This window comes from Schistocerca americana, chromosome 4 (genome assembly GCF_021461395.2).
Source record: "Schistocerca americana isolate TAMUIC-IGC-003095 chromosome 4, iqSchAmer2.1, whole genome shotgun sequence".
Classification (NCBI taxonomy): domain Eukaryota; kingdom Metazoa; phylum Arthropoda; class Insecta; order Orthoptera; family Acrididae; genus Schistocerca; species Schistocerca americana.
Genome location: NC_060122.1, coordinates 278,331,734 through 278,356,249, shown reverse-complemented (window position 1 = coordinate 278,356,249; position 24,516 = coordinate 278,331,734). Strand labels below are relative to the sequence as shown.

The window sequence follows — 24,516 nt, the reverse complement described above, 5'->3', positions numbered from 1 at the left end:
GCATATCGCAGCATCTTCTTCCTGTCGGTTAAATTTCGCGTCTGTAGCACGTCATCTTCGTGGTGCAGCAATTTTAATGGCCAGTAGTGTAGTTGTCTGCTTCCTTCACACCTTTGCACCGCACTGAGACTGGCAATGACCATTCTCTGTGAAAGGGTAGATACAGATGTCGCTGTGGTAATCATGCCACTATACCGTCTATTGGCGAATGACGTTGAAGCTATTATCAGTACACCTGCTATCCCCAGTTGGCATATGGCGTCATCAGGCGCATAAATTTTTTTTCCGGCAGTGTACATTTCGTCTGCGGCGCTTCATTCTTCACAAACGCTATTATATGGCAGTTCCTCCGCAGTTATGCATATGTTTAAATAGATATTTGTAAGAACATAACGAGGCAATTGTCGTCTTTCTGTGGCAGACACAAAGTTTACCGTCTGGTGCCGACGGAGGAGCAGCTGCAGACGCTGTCTCAGCTGCGGGAGCACCCGGCGCTCGACTTCTGGTCGCGAGCTCACCGTGCCGGCCACCCCGTGGACGTTAGGGTGCCGCCCCACATGCAAGACCACTTCCGAGCATTCCTCGATCGCCATAGAGTGCTGCACAACGTCCTCATTGATGACCTCGAACAGTAAGTTTCAAATCTCTTTGATAGGCCTCTTTCATTTCACATCTCTCCTACACGTGGCGTATATACTGGGGGAATTAGGTAAGAGTGATACACTAAAAGTAATAGACGGGTTTCGCTATTTCGGCAGCAAAGTAGCTGCTGATGACCGAAATTGAGAGGCTATAAAATGTAGACTGATTATTGCAAGGAAATCATTTCTGGAAAAGAGCAATTTGTTGCCATCGATTATAAATTAAAGCGTTAAGAAGCATTTACTGAAGAAAATTGTTTCGAAGGTAGGCCTGTATGGAAATGAAACGGAGACGGTAAACAGATCAGTTATTCTCGACGGACAGTGCTCGAACAGTCTGGAACCGCGCGACCGCTACGGTCGCAGGTTCGAATCCTGCCTCGGGCATGGATGTGTGTCATGTCCTTAGATTGGTTAGGTTTAAGTAGTTGTAAGTTCTAGGGGACTGATGACTTTAGAAGTTAAATCCCATTGTGCTCAGAGCCAGCCAGTGCTCGTCAGAGACTGATGCATCGTCTGCAATGCCCCAGAATGTGTGATGTAAACGCTGTTACTTTCTGTGTGCACTGGTGTCCAAAATTAAAGCGATAACGGAAGTTTTCAAAGGGTGCACTTATTTTGCCACAAAGCAGTGTAAAAAGGGGGTAGTAAAGTGCAAACAACGTAAAGCATAGAAAATGTAAACAACTGCAAAATGCATATCAGGAGACGAAAATATTCTTCGTTTTTTTCCAACTTAACAGATTTGCACACAAATTCCGACAACTGGCTAAGGTGCTCACTGTGGGGTGTGACCACCTCTGGTAAAAATACAGGCCTGGCAACGTCGGCGCATTCTGCGAATAAAGTCGACAATGTCATGTTATAACGCCCACTCTTCCTGCGGAGCTGCTCCCAAGTCTTGGAGAGTGGTTGGTGGGTATTGACGTCTAGTGTATCGCAGACATTCTCTGTGGAATTCCAATAGGGAGAGCGAGCAGGCCACTCCATGCGTGCAATATCTTCAGTTTCCAAGAAAACAACAAGCACTCGTGCTCTATGAGGTCGAGCATTACCGTTCATCAGTACGAAGTCTGTACGCACACTACATCGCAACAACCGTACATGGGGTTCCAAGGTCTCGTCACTTTACCTGTTAGCTATTAAATCTTGCTGATTCACCCGTAAAATTTCGTGAAGTGGTGATCCAGTAGTCAACATAATCCCTACTCACACCATTAGCGATCTTCCTCGATATCGGTCTCTTTTCACAATGTTTGGGTCTCGAAATCATGTTCCACTTCCCCTTCAGATGCGAATCCGTCGAGAATCACTTTCCAGACCAAATCGGGACTCATCTGTGAAAAGAACATAGGCCCACTGTTGGACTGTCCAGATGGCATGTAGACGGTTCCATTTGATGTTCCCGTCTGTGAAGACGTGTCAGAGGCACACATATAGCAGGACTCCGACAACGAAAGTCACTCTGTCGAAGCCTTCTGTACATCGTTTGCCACGATGTGGATGCTGAGAGACCAGATGCCGGTTGCTGCGCAATACTGAGGTGGTACTGTTGTGCCCCCACAGCCAAGTAACTGTTCCCTCCTCCTGATGCAACACGTTGTCGGACCTGCCCTCGTCTTCGGGATACAGTTTAGGTTTCTATAAACTGTAGCCACATCCTAGAAACAACAGAACGGTTCACGTTAAGCCATCGGGCCACATGAGTTTGTGACTGTCCTGTTTCCATTCTTGCTATGGCCCTCCACGCAGAGAATCTGGCAGGCGTCTTCTCTGTGCCATACTGCACCGTCTGTGACTATGTACACAGCGATTGTGGATGTGGGACTACCCGGTAAACAATAGTCCGTTTGATAGGTGCCATGACTTCATCATTGGTGAGGTTTTCCGTCAACCGAAATGGCATCTTCCGTGCACAACTCGTACACACAGATATCCGTTGACAGTTTATGTGATTATATCGTGAAACAGACACAGGACGGGGAAATAGCGGTCTGTTGCATTAATTTTGGACACCAGTGTAGTTGTTGTGACGAATGACAGCGTGGTCTAAATGTAAAAAACGTTAACTAATGCAGATCATTGGGAATATCGATTGTGTAAAGTTTTAATGTAACATTAATAGTGTGTTGCTTGACACAGACACGTCGATTAAATCTTTCGAGGTTGCAAAACGGTGTCACATAGAACGACCACGTAAGGACGTTGGTAGGGAAAGAGAATGATAGACTTTGGTTCATTGGACGAACTTTAGGAAAATGTAGCTCATCTATGAAGGAGCCAGTGTACTGAACGCCAATGCTATCCATTCTTGAGTATTACTCGAGTGTTTGAGATCCAATTCGAATTAAAAGCAAAACATCGAAGCAGTTCAGAGGCGTGTTGCTATTTATGTTACCGGTAGGTTCAACCAGCACGCAAGTATTGCGGAGATGCTTCAGGAACTCAGATGGATGTAGACAAAAGGTGAACAGAAACTGTTTTGTTCGGTGCTGTAGAAGAATGCTGAATATCAGGTGGGTATCTCGAGTAACTAATAAAGATGTACTGAATTAAATTGAGGTACAACAAAATTTATGGAAAACTTTAACTAAAGGAAGGGATTCATTAAGAGGACATATCTTGATTTATCAGGAGTTAACCTGGTAATGCAGGAAAGTATGTGGGTGTGGTGGAGATATTCACAGAAGCTATAAAATACTTTATCATTTTAAAAAAAGTTCTTGATGTGCGTAATGTACACAACTATGTTGTATACAGATGATTTTCGAGTGTCTACAACGTCACTGAGTCCAATCGTCGCGTTCATGCATCAAATGAAATAACTTTGTACCCACGATGATTTCTAAAGCAACAAAGGAAAATTGAGAAACAATATTAATTCATAGCAAATAAATTTTATGTACGAAAGGAGGCAAACAATGTGCAACAGTGATATGTGGCCACTAATAGTAACAATAGTTAAACGGTATTGTTAATGTTTATGACATGATTCGTTAACAGGTTCTGAAACAAGCAGTTAGAACACTAAGCTACTCCAGGGAGTGGTGCTGACTTTCAGTTTGATTTGTGTCTATATCATGAAACATATGTATAGATAAAATTACTAACGTTATTTTTTGCGTTCGTTCCGGTGTGCTGTTTTACTCAGTAAGCTAAATACGATGCTTTGAGAACAGCAATAATTTGGAGTGTAAAGTTCAGGTTGAAAATGGTAGGAGATAAAAAGTACACTGGGCCGTAATTTCTCTAGCGATAAGCTTGGTAAACAGTGTACTAAAACGCAGTACGTACGCTATAGCGTTCTCATAGGCTTCTTTGATTTCTCTGTTCAACTCTTTTTCTCTTTGTTCTTCGGCAGGAGATTTTCAAGAAGGGTCTAGGTTTGTTTTGTTTCCTTTTCCCCTCAGACTACTACAAAGAACTTGGACATGCTCGTACAGCTTAACGCACTGTGCGCTAGCTTGTGAGACAGGGAGGTGCACCACACCCGAACCGAATTCGTGCCGCCGATTAACGACCGTGGGCTGGTACGCCGGCCAACCTGAATGTGGTTTTTATTCAGTTTTCCACTCTTACGCTAATGCTGGGCTGTCCCCCAAATTCCGCTTCAGAGAATACGACAAACAAACAGTGAAAATACGATAATGCACACAACAAAGTGTACACCGTTCACTGACACATGCTCACACAAATTCCCTTCCTCGACGGCTGTGGCTCTAGGAAGAGTGTCCGACCGCGAGGTTAAATAATACAGTAAAACCTGCAGGTCAGTGGCAGTCAACGTGCTCCCTCACACCTACTGGTGGGCGTGCCAGCTTTCGTGGTGCGCGTTTGGCGGCACGGGTCCTAAAAACATTATTTAGGTTTTCATAAAATTTTGACATAAAGTATCTGGTAATTTTATCACCCTTGAGTTTAATTTCACCGAAGGTTGTTTTGACTTTGCTGTATGCTGAGTGAGTCCTTCTGGCAATCTTTTCCTTTTCGATTTCTTCACATTTTTCATGCAGCTATTTCGTCTTAGTTTCTCAGGACTTCTTACTTATTTCATTCTTCAGTGACTCGTATTTCTGTATTCCTGAATTTCCCTGAACATTTTTGTATTTCCTTGTTCTATCGATCAAATGAAGTGTTTCTTCTGTTACTCATGGTTTCTTTGCAGTTACCTTCTTTGCACCTATGTTTTTGTTTCCAACTTTTGTGACTGCCCTTTATAGAGATGTCCATTCCTCTTCAACTGTACTGCCTATTATGCTATTCCCTATTGCAGTATCTACAGCTTTAGGTAACTTAAAGCCTACCTCGTTACTCCTTAATACTTCTGTATGCCACTTCTTTGCGTATCGATTCTTCCTGAATAATCTCTCAAACTTCAGCCTACTCTTCAGTCTACTGTTCATAACTGTTCATTGTGATCTGAGTCTATATCTTCTCCTAGGTATGCCTTACAATCCAGTATCTGATTTCGGAATCTCTGTCTGACCATGATGTAATTCAACTGAAACTTTCCCGTATCGCGCGGCCTGTTCCAAGTATACCTCCTCCTCTTGTGATTCTTGATTCGTTGTTACTAGCTGAAATTTATTACAGAACTCAGTTAGCCTTTCTGCTCCCTCATATCTTGTCCCAAGCCCATATTCTCCTGTAACCATTTCTTCTACTCCTTCCCCTACATCTGCATTCCAGTACCCCACGACTCTTAGATTTCATATCCCTTTACCCTTTGTATTACCCTTTCAGCATCCTCACTTACTTTCCTTATCTCTTCTTCTTCATCTACTATATCTAGATTGAGCTTTGGCATTTCCCTTTTCAGATGTTCCAGCTTCCCCACCACGTTCAAGATTCTGACATTCCACGCCCCGACTTGTAGAAGTTATACTTTCGGTGGTTATTCAATCTTTTCCTTATGGTCAGGTTCCCGTGGGCAGTCCCCTCCTGGAGATCTGAGTGGGGGACTATTCCGGAATCGTTTGCGAATGGAGATATCATCATGTCACGTTTTCAGTTATAGGCCACATGTCCTGTGAATACACGTTATTTGTCTTTACTACAGTGGTTTCCATTGCCTTCTGCTCCCTCATGCCTTGGATTATTCCACCTTTAGGAGTAGTTTCCCACACTAAGAGCAAGAGAGTGCACTGAAGCCCGGTCCGCTCCTCTGTTCTCTTTGAAAAGGTCGTTGGCAGAATTAGAGTGACTTTTTATGCCGGAAGTCTTCAGCCGCCAACGGTGATAATTAATCAAAATTTAAGCAAGGGCGCGTTTCGAACCCAGGCCCAACGACGTCTTGATTACTAAATTTTATACGCTACCCCTAGCCTGCAGGTGATGAGGACACTCCAGCTGCCATAAAAACCCAGGGAGATGGGAAAGACTCGGTCTGACGGATGGGAACGAGCCCATTCTGAGACAATGATAACGAAGTATAGTCGTATTGCATGTATTGTTGGGAGACCACGAAGGACAGGTTCAGCTTCCTAATTGGAGAGTTGTTTTCTATGCAACCACACCTACAGCCATCTATCCTTCCTGAAGTACGAGAGCTGTGTGCGGAAATGTGTATGTTAAGTGTAGGGGACACTAATGGGTATGCGTGTAGTGTAGCCTCGTGTTCGCGCAGAAACGATGAGAGAAGGGGGAGGGTGAAACCCGGTGCCGTCACACAGCGTACTCCTGTCGAAGAGGACCAAGGGCGAAGCCCCAGCTTAACCTCCCCATCCGACCACTGTATCACCATCAACACTTCACGAGACACTGCTGACAAATATGGATTCTAATAAAGGACTTTGGCTCAAGGACTAGAGATCCACGATTTTCGCCACCACCTCTCCTGTCACCCCTGTCTTAAACTGACATCGGTACAATGAAAAATTAAAACGAAACTCTCAAAATGTGCTGTGTCGTACATCGCGTGGTTCAGTAGAAACGTACGGGCGAATATTAATAATAATTATTATTACTATTATTTCCTTCTCGGAAGTGCCAACTAAGGACTACGTGCTATTTCAGTTCCTTACTCCTGGTTCTTTCTTTCAGCATTTCTTCTATTCACTACGTTTTTTCATCCTGTCTTCTGACCATTTCACACCAATTTTCACACTCACCTAGCTTGGAATCCTTTCATATTCATTACTTTTCTCCTAAACGCTTCTCTGTCTGTCGCTTCTTCACCTTTTATATTATTATTTTTTTCGAAATGCTCTTTTACTTAATGAATACAACTTATAGACGTCTTATCCCACAACTATTTGGTCGTTTTTGGTTAATATAACGTCTTGTATTCGATATAAATGTCCCAAAACGTACCAACCTTTCTGTCTCATTAGTTCTGGTATGTTTTCGATGTTTCGATAAAGTTCATCACTACTGCGTAATTTCCAAAATGCCACAGTTTTTCCTAATGATTTGGATTTCTAGTATTTCTAATTTATCTAGAATATGTATTAATGCTACAAGCCGCACGGATAGCGGCGTCTGTTTACACTCCTCTACTTGGATTAGGGCAGGCGTGCCGGCCCCGGATCTAATTCGCCCAGCGGATTAACGACGGGATCCAATGTGTCGGCCATCGTGGCTGTGGTTTTTAGGTGGTTTCTCACATCCTACTAGACGAATACTGGGCTGGTACCCAAGTCCCCCTCAATTTCACGATTCGCATACATTTAGAAAACGTTCCCACATTTTCACATGACTTGATTCAGACAGTTGGGGTACACAGATTCCGTCCTAGGGGCGAAGGGAAGGTGACACGAATAGCACCTGGCCACCCTCTAACATTAACAATAAGTACGGGATAACGTCTAAAGAAAATGAAGGTAGTTTAATGCTAGACATTCGCTTGCATATAGATATTCTGGCTTCGTTATTGTATTGTAATGTCTTGTTTTTGCATAAATAATAATAATAAAATTAATTATTATTATTACTATTACTACTACTCTTATTATTATTATTATTTGTGTTGAGAGAACGATGCGTTATATTATAAATAGAATCACTTCTATGATGAACAGGTACTGCCAATGTCGATTTTCAGGATCTTAGAAAAGGAGCGAAATCTGACGCTAGTGAGATCCATCCCCAAAAGCCCCGAGGATCGCATATCATTCACCGAATACCAACGCTACGATGATGTGAGTACTGCCAGAGCTAAGATTATATTGTCTGGCTCCCTGTAACAGCCAAAAGATGGAAGTTCAAAATGTGCAACAATTTTATATGACTAAGTACGATCAATACTAACATATGAGCCGGACATAGCTACCTAAACATAATTTTTAAAATCCTTACTCATTCGCTTGCGACTGTCCGCTAATTACGATGAACATTTCTCTTGAAACTGTTACAATATCGTATACACTGTTTCTCATATTATAGTATTTCGTACGGCTAGACGATAAGCTGAGAACATGGACCATGGTTGTTGTATGCCAAGCGTTTCATCTTGGTTACAGTGCTTGCTGTCAGTCGTCTGTTCACCGCTACAGCAAGGCATAAATTCCTGTTCGGAAAATATCTCGATGTATTTAATGTTGCCACGTCATGAAAGGGCGAAGAAAGCTTTATTTACAACGTGACATTGATAATGGCGCTGGGTATCTCGTAACTGGTCATGGGCGTTAATAAACTGGAAAGTGCTAATGGGGTTGCAGTGTACTCTTAATGAAGTGACACATTTTTTCGCTGTTAAATGCCTACGCTTACCACACAAGCGCTTTTTTTGTCGTTCACTGAGATAAACATCACATCGAGGCACGTCGGGACTGTAGGGAGGACCCCAATAAATCCATTAGGACCACCGAAAAAGATTACGTATGGTCTTATTCGAATGTGGTGGGCGTTATCATACCTAAATACTATTTCAAATTGTGGGGTGGATTATTTTCAACCATTCCAGCAGCTCTCTAAAAGAGGCCTCCTACTTACAGAACGATTTAAGGCCTTGTTCGACCAATACTATAATATTGCTTGTCAGTTTGGGATCTGTGTCATATAGAGCCGCTAGAGGAAACTGAGAAGCTCTAAAGAAGAGTATCGTGTTCATTACAGGTTTATTTATTAAGAATGAGACCATCGTGGAGAGTTCGTGGTCATCCAGCTCCATTTCTTTTTCAGTATGGTTATAATTAAGGTCTCCACTCCAGTCTTTTTCCTGCTCTGCATGCTTGTTCCATTGACTCACTTAGGAATACTCATCATTCACCTGTCCATATGTCGCTGAGCAGCCCACAATGCTTGAAAGTTTCTCGCACAGAAAATCTATGTCTCACTGTTATAAACCTAAGCTGGAAATGCACTGTGACTACCACTCCTTTAACTCCTATACACAGCTGAGGTCCCAAAACTCATCCCTCCTGCATACCTACTACAGTATGCTGAGAACATGAGCTTCCCTGCACTCAATAGTATCCTACAATCATATCTGAAACTTCATCTCAACAACTTTACCCCATGAAATAATCAGTGTTACCTCTGCATCAATCCTGCAAAAACCCCAGGCACTAATTGCAGCAAGTATCACCCGAGTATTCTGCACCAAAGACCTTTACCTGAGAATCTACAACAGTCGACTCAACCTAATTAATCTTAAAAGCCGGCCCAGGTGGCCGAGCGGTTCTAGGCGCTACAGTCTGGAACAGCGCGACCGATACGGTCGCAGGTTCTAATCCTGCCTCGGGCATGGGTGTGTGTGATGTCCTTAAGTTAGTTAGGTTTAAGTAGTTCTAAGTTCTAGCTGACTGATGACTTCAGAAGTTATGTCCCATAGTGCTCAGAGCCGTTTGAACCATTTTTTTAATCATAAAAACACACCATATCCTCTGCCAGTCTAATTTCCAACGCCATCCCCTTCCATATCACGAACTCGTGGCTGAAATCTATTCCTCCCATCCCATCTCAAATGTAATCTTAAAAAGTACGCTTTCCTCGCCCAGCTGACACCCTATTCGTCTCCTGACACCTACACTCCAAATATCACTTCCTTTCCACATGGCCATCCTACATATTTTTTTATCTAACATCTTTTGGAATAATTGCCTCATCACAATCCCTACCCACAATTACTAGGAGCCTTGATCAAGAAGTTCTCGTAAGGAATATAATCTACGTCACATCATTGTGTCATGAAAATAATCTACACTGCCTTACAGAAAACGTGAAGCTTCCAGAAGACATGGTCGTTTGTCAATGTAACTTCGCACACATACTCAGCATCCGAGCGTATGTTAATAATGAGAGCTGCAATTCTCTGTGACAGAATGGCCACTGGAGTAGAGTAATTTTGTTTGTGTTTAGTGCTGTTACCAAGTCTAGTACGACGCGGACAACGTTAGATGTCGAATGATCACTGTGAAAACCACTGAGTTATCATGTACTCATGTGAGACAGAATTGTCAGCATCTCACAGAGTTCGAAAGGGACCTCATTGAGGTTTCCGTTTGACCAGCTGGTCGAATCGGGCAAGATTTGTGGGGCAGTCGAACCTGACAGTAGCCCGTTGTTGGTCTGCACGAGAAGATGAGTACAGACATAGATGTTGTCAAGATTCTAGTCAACCACATCTGACCAACACAAAAGTGGATCAAGGTACTGTGTACCAAGCACATCGTAACCCCTTCACATCTGCTCCTGCCATTCGAGATGAAGTAATGGACTTCCTGCAACGTTCTGTGTTATTCCACACTATCAGTAGGATAACAGCAGCGGCCGGACTAGAGAATTACGGTCCCACGCGTATGCTGCCGTTAACACCATGACACAAACGACTACGTTTGGAGTGGTGACGCGACAGGGAAGCATGGACTGCTGATGAAGGGCATGACCATCGTGGGCGAGTTTGCTGGGCGCCTGGGAAGAGCTGCCATTTATCCAATGTTTTGGAGAGACACGGAGGTGTTACTCATGTTGTGGGGCGTTACCGAGTATAGCTTCAGCTCATGGCTGGTAGTAGTGAGGAAACTCTGACAGAATAACACAACGTCAGGAACATCTTGTGTGATCACGTGTTATCTCTCATGCGACAGTACCGTTGTGCCATTTTTGGACGAGACAGTTTTCGTCCACATATGGCGAGGTCCCTGTGACCCATCATCGGGATGTTGATGTACTCATGTGGCCAGCAAGATCATCAGATCTGTCCACAGTAAAATATGTAGGAGACCAGTTCTGACGTCAACTCCATTCCTCTGTCAGTATAAAGGATATCATGGATCAGATACAGTAGTTGTGGGCTATTTTGCCTCAGAACAGGACACAACAGGTTTAGAACACTTTCCCCAACCGAATTAGTGCCTGCATTCTAGCCAGAGGGAGCGCAACATCATACAGATATGTGGACTTGTAGTGCCAAGTTCTTTGAAGATTCGCCTCGACTTGGAAATAAGTGAAATTAAATAACATATCCTCTCAACCCGTGAAGTATAATTTCGTCTTTTCATCCGTTTTTTGGTACTTAACTTTTGTGTTAGGTAGTTTATTTTGCCCACCTAAATTATAAATTAAAGTATGCAATGGCTACAGAGTGTTAATTTGTTAGCTGCCAGCCTACACCCAATAGGAGAAGTGTAAACAACCCTTAATAAAAGAAAACACAGTGACTAAAAGCTTTTCAGTTTCAGAGACGTTACAGTTTCTGAAACTTCATTTAGCTTTCCAAATGGCCTTTATTTTGTTATTATTCACTTATTAATTGAAATATTGTGGCTTAAATTACAAATTATGGATTTGTATAGAGCTATAGATTTAATTTCTAAGAATACTGTACAGACAGAACTTTGTTTGAGAAGTATCTTGTCACAGGGTCAGTTTATGAGGATGGAGCATATATGTAACAGAGTTTGGAATTAGTCTATATCGATTCACGGCAGACATAAAAAGAAAATTTCAAACTTATGTAGTGGGCCAAACAACACTTAACAATGTTAGGCAATTATTATTGTTGTGTTTATTTATTTTGCTCTCCTACCTAACGTTTTCTTCAGCAAAACTAACTATAATACCACGTCATATGGTTCTATGACATCATTATTAATTTGATTTTTTTATTCAATGTGTTGATTGTGTATTATGTTTAATTATAGTTGATGTTTAAGATGGCTTTCAAAGTGACTCGTCCATTCAGTAAAAAATTTAGCTGCGGCTATTACTCGTAGTACTGAATACCCCAGCAAACCACCATCGTTATTTTAAAAACGACGAATCTGTTTATAGAAAAAATGACGATTCTGCCCTTGTTGCTGAAATCATTATGTCGCCACCGAGATTCAACCAAGTAGAATGCAGAAGAAAGGGGAAATTTTCACCATCAACATTTAAAGCAGTGGAAGAGTGTTACCTAAAGTTCCAGTTCAACAGAATTTTTAGCAAAGTTTTACCCTAATTACACTACTGGCTATTAAAATTGCTATACCAAGAAGAAATGCAGATGATAAACAAGTATTCATTGGACAAATATATTATACTAGAACTGACATGAGATTACATTTTCACGCAATTTGGGTGCATATATCCTGAGAAATCAGAACCCAGAATAACCACCTCTGGCCGTAACAACGGCCTTGATACGCCTGGGCATTGAGTCAAAAAGAGCTTGGATGGCGTGTACAGGTACAGCTGCCCATGCAGCTTCAGCACGATACCACAGTTCATCAAGAGTAGTGACTGGCGTATTTTGACGAGTCAGTTGCTCGGCCACCACTGAACAGACGTTTTCAATTGGTGAGAGATCTTGAGAAAGTGCTGGCCAGGGCAGCAGTCGAACATTTTCTGTATCCAGAAAGACCCGTACAGGACCTGCAACATGCGGTCGTGCATTATCCTGCTGAAATGTAGGGTTTTGCAGGGATCGAATGAAGGGTAGAGCCACGGCTCATAAAACATCTGAAATGTAACGTCCTTTGTTAAAAGTGCCGTCAATGCGAACAAGAGGTGACCGAGACGTGTAACCAATGGCACCCCATACCATCACGCCGGGTGATAAGCCAGTATGGCGATGACGAATACACGCTTCCAATGTGCGTTCACCGCGATGTCGCCAAACACGGATGCGACCATCATATTGCTGTAAGTAGAAACTGGATTCATCCGAAAAAATGACGTTTTACCATTCATGCACCCAGGTTCGTCGTTGAGTACGCCATCGCAGGCGCTCCTGTCTGTGATGCAGCGTCAAGGGTAACCGCAGCCATGGTCTCTGAGCTGATAGTCCATGCTGCTGCAAACGTCGTCGAACTGTTCGTGCAGATGGTTGTTGTCTTGCAAACGTCCCCATCTGTTGACTCAGGAATCGAGACATGGCTGCACGATCAGTTACAGCCATTTGGATAAGATGCCTGTCATCTCGACTGCTAGTGATACGAGGCCGTTGGGATCCAGCACGGCGTTCCGTATTACCCTCCTGAACCCACCGATTCCATATTCTGCTAACAGTCATTGGATCTCGACGAACGCGAGCAGCAATGTCGCGATACGATAAACCGCAGTGGCGATAAGCTACAATCCGACCTTTATCAAAGTCGCATACGTGATGGTACGCACTTCTCCTCCTTACACGAGGCATCACAACAACGTTTCACCAGGCAACGCCGGTCAACTGCTGTTTGTGTATGAGAAATCGGTTGGAAATTTTCCTCATGTCAGCTCGTTGTAGGTGTCGCCACCGGCGACAACCTTGTGTGAATGCTCTGAAAAGCTAATCATTTGCATATCACAGCATCTTCTTCCTGTCGGTTAAATTTCGCGTCTGTAGCATGCCATCTTCGTGGTGCAGCAATTTTAATGGCCAATAGTGTATTCATCTTCTATGCGGCGACATTACGAGTATCTGACACAGCTGACTCTGGTATGTCCTTCCAGTCGGAGACACTTAGCTTGTCAGCTCAGTTAGTGATATTCGAAACGGGTAGCCTAGCGAGTATCGAGTGGTATACGTCTCGGCACCATGCTTCACCCCCTCCCTTCCATTCAATAAACAGAATGCCATAACCTCACAACTGTACACTGCACAAGCATCCATCATAGCCTGCCATCCCGTTGGTTACCAATGCGCCCGTCTAACATTCTGACTTGGGTTTCACAGAGTCGGCAATACCTGTCGCAGCTGGCATCAAGCTATCCCAGTACGGTGACTGTGCAGAGCATCGGACAGACGTCCGAGGGTCGCCCTCTGGATATCATCCAGATATCCTCTGGAGGCGGCGGCTCCAGGCCGGTCATCCTGATCGACGCCGGCATCCACGCCAGGGAGTGGATCGCGCCAGCTGCCGCCCTCTACGTCATCAACCAGCTGGTCGAGAACGCAGCCGAGGGCGCGCTCACAGCCAGCGTCGACTGGCACATCATACCCGTGCTCAACCCCGATGGTTACGAGTACACTTTCACAAACGTAATGACTGCTTGGCTATCTTCATATCTGTCCTAGGGCTGCTATTTATAGAGGAACTGTATTCCAACAAAGCCACTCAGTTCTAATGACACTGTTTAATTACCGTTTTATTAATGAACTACAGAGGGTGTGCCTTCTTGGAAGAGCAGAATTATTGCTTTGTTCAGTCCCCAAACATGTTTCACTGCAGTTGTGGCATCTTCAGTGCGTATTTTCTTTAATGCTTGTGAAATACAAAGATACAAATTTTACGCAGGTTGGGGCATGTGATTGGTTGGTTGTTTGGGGAAGGAGACCAGACAGCGTGGTCATCGGTCTCATCGGATTAGGGAAGGATGGGGAAGGAAGTCGGCCGTGCCCTTTCAGAGGAACCATCCCGGCATTTGCCTGGAGTGATTTAGGGAAATCACGGAAAACCTAAATCAAGATGGGCGGACGCGGGATTGAACCGTCGTCCTCCCGAATGCGAGTCCAATGTAGGGACATGTGGACATCAGATTTTGACGTTGTTTAGATCACAAATAATGTTTACCTTTTTTATGCTGTGGGTGGGGTGTGACTTTCAACAAAAATGATCCACAGCTTCTGAGCCACACGTGAGTTAAATTTTTGTCGAGAATATAACGTCTAAACGGTGAAATATTGGTAGATGCCCCTTTTTGAAGTTTATCATTGCTGCAGTTGAACTGTCTTGAGCTCTGATTATTTGCCTGCTGAATGTATTGGTTTGTTTTTATGGGTAAAGTGAATCGTGGGCATCAGTAATATTTCGTTGAGGGTTGGATTTAGAAAACAGTTTGGTGTGGTTTACGATTCATAGATTGTGTTGGGGATTTACAAACACGATAATCATGTCTATCGTTCATCAAGAATAGCAAAGATTATCATAAAAGCTATCATATGGGGCGACAAAGTCGTCATTGATCGTGCAGTATTTTGCAACGCTGTAAACTAACAAACAAACAACAGAGTATAAACTCGAGTGCGCGCACGCGAATTTCGCGGCCGTCAATCGAAAACAACACAGTAGAACAAACGACTGTCAGCAGCCTACCTGAAAGGTAAATGTCAGTGAAAAGTGAGTGAAAGCCACAGCAATGTGGTAACATTCTGGATTCAGCAATGAGAACGAGAAAACGTAAGTAAAGGCTATTGTAAATCCGCAGCACAAGCAATAAATAGGGAACACCGCCAAATAGTTTTTCAAACCAAAACGTCACTAATTTTAGCGATGCCCACAGGTCATTTCAAGCATAAAACCAATTATACCGGCACATTCAGCAGATTTATAATAACTAAGTACAACTTAGGTCATAGCAACTATTGAAATGGTAAGCGCATAAAGGGTTATAGGCCACCATTTTACCGGAATACGTAGTTTAAAATATACATTCTGAACAACTATTTGGTTCGGATCTTGCCCTAACATCCTAATGTTGCGTATGAACGGATGTACACTGGCGGAAAAAAGATCGCAACACCAGGAAGGACTTGTGTGACATAAACGAAAGTTGGCAGGCGTGTTTCTACCAGTGGCTGGATGTTGCTTCTGCGATACTGCAGAAATACTTGACAGAATTGTAGCCAATGCACGTGGATGCTGACAGTGGTGGTCAAGAGAATGTATGGTCGCAAGAAGACCGGGCTCCGGATGGACACGTGGCACTACCGAACGGGAGGACCATCGTATTCGGTGTGTGGCTTTGCCGCATCGTACTGCATCTTCAGCAGCAATTTAAGCAGCAGTTGTCACTACAGTGGCACAACGAACTGTTACAAATCGCTTATTTCAAGGAAAGCTCCGAGCCAGATGCCCTGTAGCGTGCGTTCCGCTGCCCCCAAACCAGCACCATTTGCGACTTCAGTGATGTCAAGCGAGAGCTCACTGGAGGACTGGGTGGAGGTCTTGTTGGAAGGAGGGTGGTTCTGCCTCAGTGCCAGTACGGCTGTGTGTTGGTTAGAAGGAGGCAAGTTGAAGACCTGCAACCAACCTGTCTGCTTGCTAGACACACTGGACCATCTGGAGTTGTGGTCTGGGGTGCGATTTTGTGTGACAGCAGGAGCACTCTAGTGGTTATCCCACACACCCTGACTGCAAATTTTTACGTCAGTCTGGGATTCGACCTGTTCTGCTGCCATTCACAAACAGCATACCAAGTGCATTTTCCAACAAGATAGCGCTCGCCCACGTACCGCTGTTTTAACCCAACATGCTGTACAGAGTGTTGACATGTTGCCTTGACCTGTTCAATCACCATATCTGTCTCCAGCCGAGCACATATGGGACATCACGCATGACAACTACAGCGTCATCCATAAACAGCATTAACTGTCCCTGTATAGACCAACCAAATACAACAGACATAAGACACTATCCCCCAAACTGACATCTGGCACCTGTAAAACACAATGGATGTACGTGTGCACGCTTGCATTGAACATTATTGCGGTTACACCGGTTTTTAATGTACCAGCTTTTCACATTTGCAATGGCTCATCTAGCGCTTACATTAACCTGTGATTTTGCGAGGTTAACCACTTACATATGTTGCCTAGACAAACGTATTCCCGAAACTTCATTAATCATTTTTTTGGTTGCGATTTTTTTTTACGTCCGTGTGTTAATATAGACTTATGGCTCATTTCTGTTGACAGCCACAGAGTACACATGATGTAAAAACTTGGAAACTAAACAACAAAATCTGATGTCAACACATTCCTAATGTAAAGGGTTTCCATGATTAAAGTGCCAGCTTCAAAACAGTGTAGAATGAGAGCCACTGCTCAGAATGACGTAAAATTTGAACTGCATATTATTGACGCAGAGAAAAAGGTCAAGGAAAAAAAGAAAACGAAAATTTGGCCAGTAGATGGCGCTGTAAGCGCCAGAATACGCACACCAACAGACACGCGGCACGCGGCTTTTCCTCATTTTGCTTCTGAGACGCCCAACTGACTGTGTCCATGAAGGATCGTGCGCTCCTGATAAAGCTGCAGAAGTTTCGGACACTCCAGGGCGTGATAAAAGACATTTGCCCCGTTTATGCTAAGAGTCTGGAGAAAATGATTACAAAATTCGAAACGACAAGTTTTTTTGAAGTGCAGTGTGCCAGAGGGAGGAAACCAGTTGATCCGACGCTGTTAGAGTCTTCTGCACACCGACAGCCTCCCCCCCTCCCCCCTTGCCAACCCCGCCTTCTCCCCTCCCTCCCCTCTTTGTCTCTTAAACAGTGTCCACATGTGGGTAGAATCATTTTTATCCAAGATGGCGCTCCTCCACACATTGCAGAGCCCGTGAAGCGGCTGCGGCAGAGGCATTTCGGAAGTGCTACAATTATCAGTCGTCAGTTCGCTACAGCATTCGGGAGGACGACGGGTCAAACCCGCGTCCGGCCATTAGGTTTCGGCTTTCCATGATTTCCTTAAATCGTTTCAGGCAAATGCCGGGACGGCCCCTTTGAATGGGCACGGCCGATTTCCTTCCCCGTATTTCCCTTACCCGAGCATAAAACGTTATCTGGAATTGTACTGAATGCTTTCTCAGAAAATTATTTTGGGCAATTAGTTCATGAGCCGACTCGGCGTGTAAATTGTTGCGAATGCATACTTGACCTCTTAGCAACAAATAATACTGAACAAATAGGGAGTAGCGTGACGAATACAGGGATTAGCGACCACAAGGCAGTTGCTGTTAGGCTGAATACCGTAACATCTACAACCACAAGAAAGAAGAGCCAAGTATATCTATTTAAAAAAGCTGATAAAATGCTCTAAATACCTTTTTAAGAGACTGTCTTCACTCCTTCAAAATGGTTCAAATGGCTCTGAGCGCTATGGGATTTAACTGCTGTGGTCATCAGTCCCCTAGAACTTAGAACTACTTAAACCTAACTAACCTAAGCACATCACACACATCCATGCCCGAGGCAAGATTCTAACCTGTGACCGTAGCGGTCGCGCGGTTCCAAACTGTAGCGTCTAGAACTGCTCGGCCTGAATTACAGGCCCATGTCATTAATGTCGATTTGCAGTAGAGTTTTGGAATGTATACTGTGTTCGAACATTATGAAGTACATCGAAGAAAATGATTTATTGACACATAGCCAGCACGGACTCAGAAGATATCGTTCTTGTGAAACACAACTAGCTCTCTATACTAATGAAGTAATGTGTGATATCGACAGGTGATGTCAAATTGGTTCCATATATTTAGATTTCCAGAAGGCTTTCGACACCGTTCCTTACAAGCGTCTTCTAACCAAACTACGCCCTATGGAATATCGCTTCAGTCGTGCAAGTGAATTTATGATTTCCTGTCAGAAAGATCACAGTTCGTAGTAATAGACGGAAAGCCATGTAGTAAAACAGAAGTAATATCCAGCGTTCCCCAAGGAGGTGTTTTAGGCCCTCTTTTGTTCCTGATCTATATTAACGACATAGGAGACAATCTGATTAGCTGTCTTAGATTATTTGCAGGTTATGCTGTCATTTACCGTCTTGTAAAGTCATCAGATGACCAAAACGAGTTGCAAAATCATTTAGATAAGATATCGGTATTGTGCGAAAAGTGGCAATTGACCGTGAATAAAGAAAAGTGTGAAGTTATTCACATGAGTACTAAAAGAAATCCGCCAAATTTCTATAACGCGTCAACTCACACAATTCTGAAGGCTGTAAATTTAACTAAATACTTAGGGATTACAATTACAAATAACCTAAAATACACTCCCGGAAATGGAAAAAAGAACACATTGACACCGGTGTGTCAGACCCACCATACTTGCTCCGGACACTGCGAGAGGGCTGTACAAGCAATGATCACACGCACGGCACAGCGGACACACCAGGAACTGCGGTGTTGGCCGTCGAATGGCGCTAGCTGCGCAGCATTTGTGCACCGCCGCCGTCAGTGTCAGCCAGTTTGCCGTGGCATACGGAGCTCCATCGCAGTCTTTAACACTGGTAGCATGCCGCGACAGCGTGGACGTGAACCGTATTTGCAGTTGACGGACTTTGAGCGAGGGCGTATAGTGGGCATGCGGGAGGCCGGGTGGACGTACCGCCGAATTGCTCAACACGTGGGGCGTGAGGTCTCCACAGTACATCGATGTTGTCGCCAGTGGTCGGCGGAAGGTGCACGTGCCCGTCGACCTGGGACCGGACCGCAGCGACGCACGGATGCACGCCAAGACCGTAGGATCCTACGCAGTGCCGTAGGGGACCGCACCGCCACTTCCCAGCAAATTAGGGACACTGTTGTTCCTGGGGTATCGGCGAGGACCATTCGCAACCGTCTCCATGAAGCTGGGCTACGGTCCCGCACACTGTTAGGCCGTCTTGCGCTCACGCCCCAACATCGTGCAGCCCCCCTCCAGTGGTGTCGCGACAGGCGTGAATGGAGGGACGAATGGAGACGTGTCGTCTTCAGCGATGAGAGTCGCTTCTGCCTTGGTGCCAATGATGGTCGTATGCGTGTTTGGCGCCGTGCAGGTGAGCGCCACAATCAGGACTGCATACGACCGAGGCACACAGGGCCAACACCCGGCATCATGGTGTGGGGAGCGATCTCCTACACTGGCCGTACACCACTGGTGATCGTCGAGGGGACACTGAATAGTGCACGGTACATCCAAACCGTCATCGAACCCATCGTTCTACCATTCCTAGACCGGCAAGGGAACTTGCTGTTCCAACAGGACAATGCACGTCCGCATGTATCCCGTGCCACCCAGCGTGCTCTAGAAGGTGTAAGTCAACTACCCTGGCCAGCAAGATCTCCGGATCTGTCCCCCATTGAGCATGTTTGGGACTGGATGAAGCGTCGTCTCACGCGGTCTGCAAGTCCAGCACGAACGCTGGTCCAACTGAGGCATGGCAAGCCGTTCCACAGGACTACATCCAGCAGCTCTACGATCGTCTCCATGGGAGAATAGCAGCCTGCATTGCTGCGAAAGGTGGATATACACTGTAATAGTGCCGACATTGTGCATGCTCTGTTGCCTGTGTCTATGTGCCTGTGGTTCTGTCAGTGTGATCATGTGATGTATCTGACCCCAGGAATGTGTCAATAAAGTTTCCCCTTCCTGGGATAATGAATTCACGGTGTTCTTATTTCAATTTCCAGGAGTGTAGAACGATCTCACAGATAATGTTGTGGATAGGGCAAACCAAAGACTGCGATTCACCGGCAGAACACTTAGAAGGTGCAACAGGTCTACTAAAGAGAGTGCTTACACCACGCGTGTCTGCCCTATTTTGGAATATTGATGCGCGGTGTGGGATCCGCATCAAGTGGGGCTGACGGAGAAGAAGGACGACTCGTTTTGTACAGTCGCGAAATAGGGGAGGTAGTGCCACAGACATGATACGTGAATTGGAGTGGCAATCATTAAAACAAAGGCGTTTTTCGTTGCGACGGGATCTTCTCATGAAATTTCAATCCCTAGTTTTCTTCTCCGATCGTGAAAACATTCTATTGGCACCCATCTACATAGGGAGATGTGATCATCACGATAAAGTAAGAGAAATCAGGGTTCGCACAGAAAAATTTAAGTTTTCGTTTTTCCGACGCGCTGTTTGAGAGTGGAATGGTAGAGAGAGCTAGAAGTGGGTTCATTGAACCCTCTGCCAGGCACTTTATTGTGAATAGAAGAGTAATCACGCAGACGTTCCGCATACTGTTCGCCAGCGTACCAAGTGACGTTTTCTGCTCAGTGCCAGACGCCTGTAACTTCGCCGCTCTGTAGCGTCGTTGGGTGACGTTTCCAGACACGGGCTCCTATCCTGGACTTATTCCTCAAGACATCCTATACAACTCCTCGAAATTTGTCACTACGTTTGCGGGACACCATGTTTACTAAATACGCTCCAGGAGTTTCTGTGTTACGTTTCCGTGTCACACATTTTCAGCTTCACCCTCAGCCGTAGGGATGATAGGGGTGTCTTCCTGTCAAATAATTTTTTCTACATAGTAAGTGTGGCAAAAAAGTTTCTTCAGATTTTACCGAGGTACGCTGATACGTGACTATCTTTATACCCCTACCCCTCCCCCTCTCCTAGGGACCTGTCACCATTGATCCCAGTGACCCCGAAAACTATGGATTAGATACTAATATGGGTCGCTGTCGAATTTACCTGCATGACATGGCCCCTCACCCTCAACTCCACTGCTGCGGGTGTACTTCCGCAGTATTTTTGCACAAATAATACAAATAATAAGACTATTCAAATTTTTTTGGAATTACTACAGAAGTTCTTGAGTTAATCTTCTTTGTCAGTTCCTTTTTATCCTCACCCGCACCTGTATGGGCAGTAAGTGTGTCCTACCCCAAAGTATGTTTTTTCAGACTATGTAAGTGTAATTTCCATTTAATTTTGGTAACAATCAGTTTTTAATATAAAATTAACCAAAGGTGGTCTAAATATTTTCTTCCTTACATCTGTGGAGCAATTACAAGCCGCTGGCTAGTGCTTTAAAATTTGGTTGTAATGATACTGTCGATACGTGGAAGCTCATAAAACCTTGCCGTCTGCACTTTTACTTAGGCGAAGACACCCACAGGTTACACCATTACTGATATATACTTTTGTTTTTCGCAGGAGCGTATGTGGAGGAAGACCCGATCAACAAGAACATCTCCTGATTGCCCAGGAGTGGACGGCAACAGAAACTTTGACTTCCACTGGAATGGTAAGGAAGCAGTTAGTTGTCTTTTACATACTAAACGTCGATTGCATTTTATTAGATTCGTACATACTGAACACTGACTTTACAGCGAACAGCTGAACAGTTTGCTCATACTGATCACGGAATTGCGCTACGTTTTCCTTTTTCTTTGTACGATCCAATAAATATACTTGCCAGTGTTCACATCTTGTGTTGTGTCGCACCGTACAACTACTCTCAGATGCTTGAGGGCTGTGTATCCAGTCAACTATCGCCTATTGTGTAGCCAAGCGATATCGCTTTTTTCGCCTATTCACCAAACTGCATTAGATTTAATTAGGTAGATGTCATTCGTGCGCAAACGCTGATCGATTGCTAGCTTCTTTGAATTTCGAAACAATTTTCTAACGGCATGCCTGAATCTACACAAATACGCTGGACAAAAAAGTCTAAGAAACATTACGAACGTACTTCGTACAGGAGTTTCGGAGATGCATCTCGACAATAAATACACTTGTAAATTACTCGTTCCTGATGTTTTGTTTGATGTCTACTTTCAAACTGCAGTTACTTCGCAATCATTTGTAAACATCTATGGGAGAAATTAAATTGGGAGGAATAGTTTTTCTTAGTCACGAAAACTCTCAACAACCCTCCAGTAAACAATTCCGACTCCAACGCTACCTTTGGGAAAACCGCATTACCAAGCAGAAACAGTTAGCGGTGGTACTTCGATAATTGGAAAATTAAATTCAATATCTCGTCCAGCGACAAGGAGAATACTTTAATAATAACAGCTAGAGATCCGCCCCGCCTTAGCAAGGGTAGCATGAAGTATCTACGGCCCGACAGCGAGCCTTCACTTAGCGACATAGAAACGTGTCGGGGGACTTTAATCCATACAAATGCCCCAAGTAAGCCCGGTACTCCTCACGCCCGATATTCAAGTAATAACGAACTAACTAAAAAAACACTTAGTTACCTGCACTTAATTTTCTGCTAAAGTGCAGTGGAGTCAACTTTCGAGACAGTGTTGCCACTTCACAATAGAAATAGTTAGCCAGTACACGAAGCGTACTGGTTTCATGTGGGAAACGCTCTACAATAAAAAAGTAGTTATGTGTGTATGTATATGTGTTCCGCATGCCCTCCTCAAACACTCGACCGATTTCAACCAAACTAGGTACACATATCCTTTACCGTCAAGCAACAATCGCTATGGGGATAATAACTGCCTACCTATCACAGTTCAGGAGATACGGCGATGTAAGCATTGAGATGCGTGAAAACTGCCGAATCATACATGACGTTTAAATTTATTACCTCTTTGCTATTAACTTAATCCGCAACCTACTTCGCAGACGGTATCGTCATATACTGCTGAATGTATCTACAAAATTATATCAATGTACGAGTCGTCGTACAAGAGATATGACGTGCTAAACGTGAAATAATGCCGTATTACGTGTGAAATGTTAATACATTTATCCCTTATTGTTAAGACACATCTACAATCAGTCAAGAAATCCGTGACACCTGACAGTGTTTTTGGCAGCTTTCAACTGCGAAGCGCAAATGGCTGTAGGAAGCAATAGCCGTCTATAGAGCTATGAAAAGACGTTGTCATGGAGACAGACGTTTACAAAATCACATTGGAGACAGGCAAAGCAGCTGCGGTCAGCGTACAGAAGCTCTCCGGGATCACGTTTATTAATTTGGATACTGCACTTTAGGATTTCTGCGTTATGCATATTTTCTTGTACGGCTGTTTCATAATTTCAAAGGTATTTTCGCAAATATGAGGAAATGAATTTTTTTCGATTCTTCATTACAAGCTCAATTTCTTTTTTTGTTTACGTTTATAATAGAAAACTGACGAAATCAATACCCAGGCAAAACCACGCTTGTCAGCTAGATTAGAATAGTTATAAATTCTGGTCAAGTTTCGCTGCTCTCTGGATTTACGGCGGCAGTTAGTTTGCTCTTTCCCAGCCGGATGCGGCCTCCTCTCCAGCTGACGGGCTTGTAACTCCTGTCGACACCAGGAGATGTCTCTCGAAACGCCAATTAATTATGGAACAGATAAAAATACATACATTACACTCTCATAATGACTTAGAGATAATAAATTACATACAGAAACCTTCTTCGTGAATCAAGCTATCTGATAGTGAAAACGGTATTAAAATCGCTACAGTATTTCCTGAGACTGGTTCAAACATACAAACAGAAACTTTGGCAGTGGACTTTATAACATAGACAATAGAACCAGAAACAAAATCCTCTACACCTACAAATCCTTAATACGTCCTATCCTCTGTTATGCCAGTCTTGCCTGGATATCTGCCCCCCCCCCTCCCCCCCTCAAATTCTATAAGTCCCTCCAGATTCTTGAGCGTCATGCACTCCGCCTCGCCTTCCATATACGCCTCCCATCCCCCATGTGGATCCTCTATGACCTCATTCCTTTCCCCCATCTGCTCCTGTTCCTCGAACATATCCGCATCCTCCACATCTTCCGCCGCCTTGATCCCCCTCACTCCCTGGTTGCTCCTCTCCTCTCCCATCCCTACCCCCTGCCACGTCTTCACTGTTGCGTCCCCCCTACCCTCCATCTCTACACCCTTCATCTCCTTTGCCAAGGCGGCTTCCATCAACTCCCCCTCCCAGATGATGCCCTCTGTCCCTCCATTTAACCCTCCTATCAACTCTGATCCTCACCTCCCCCCTCCTTTCCTCCGACCTTTTCCTTGGCTCCCTCTCTCCCCCTTCCATCCTCTTTTTTCCCCACCTACCCTCTCTCTGCCCCCCTTTCTCTCCAC

The 24,516-nt window shown here is 44.3% G+C and overlaps 1 protein-coding gene across 1 annotated transcript in view; it reads left to right on the top strand.

Moving 5' to 3' along the window:
• Positions 1–24,516, top strand: part of LOC124613407 (carboxypeptidase B-like) — a 59,929-nt gene that overhangs the window by 19,619 nt on the left and 15,794 nt on the right. Inside the window, 4 exon segments of the mRNA XM_047142111.1 lie at positions 422–631; positions 7,684–7,780; positions 13,723–14,028; positions 21,628–21,718. Of these exon segments, the coding sequence (XP_046998067.1) occupies positions 422–631; positions 7,684–7,780; positions 13,723–14,028; positions 21,628–21,718 (704 nt within the window).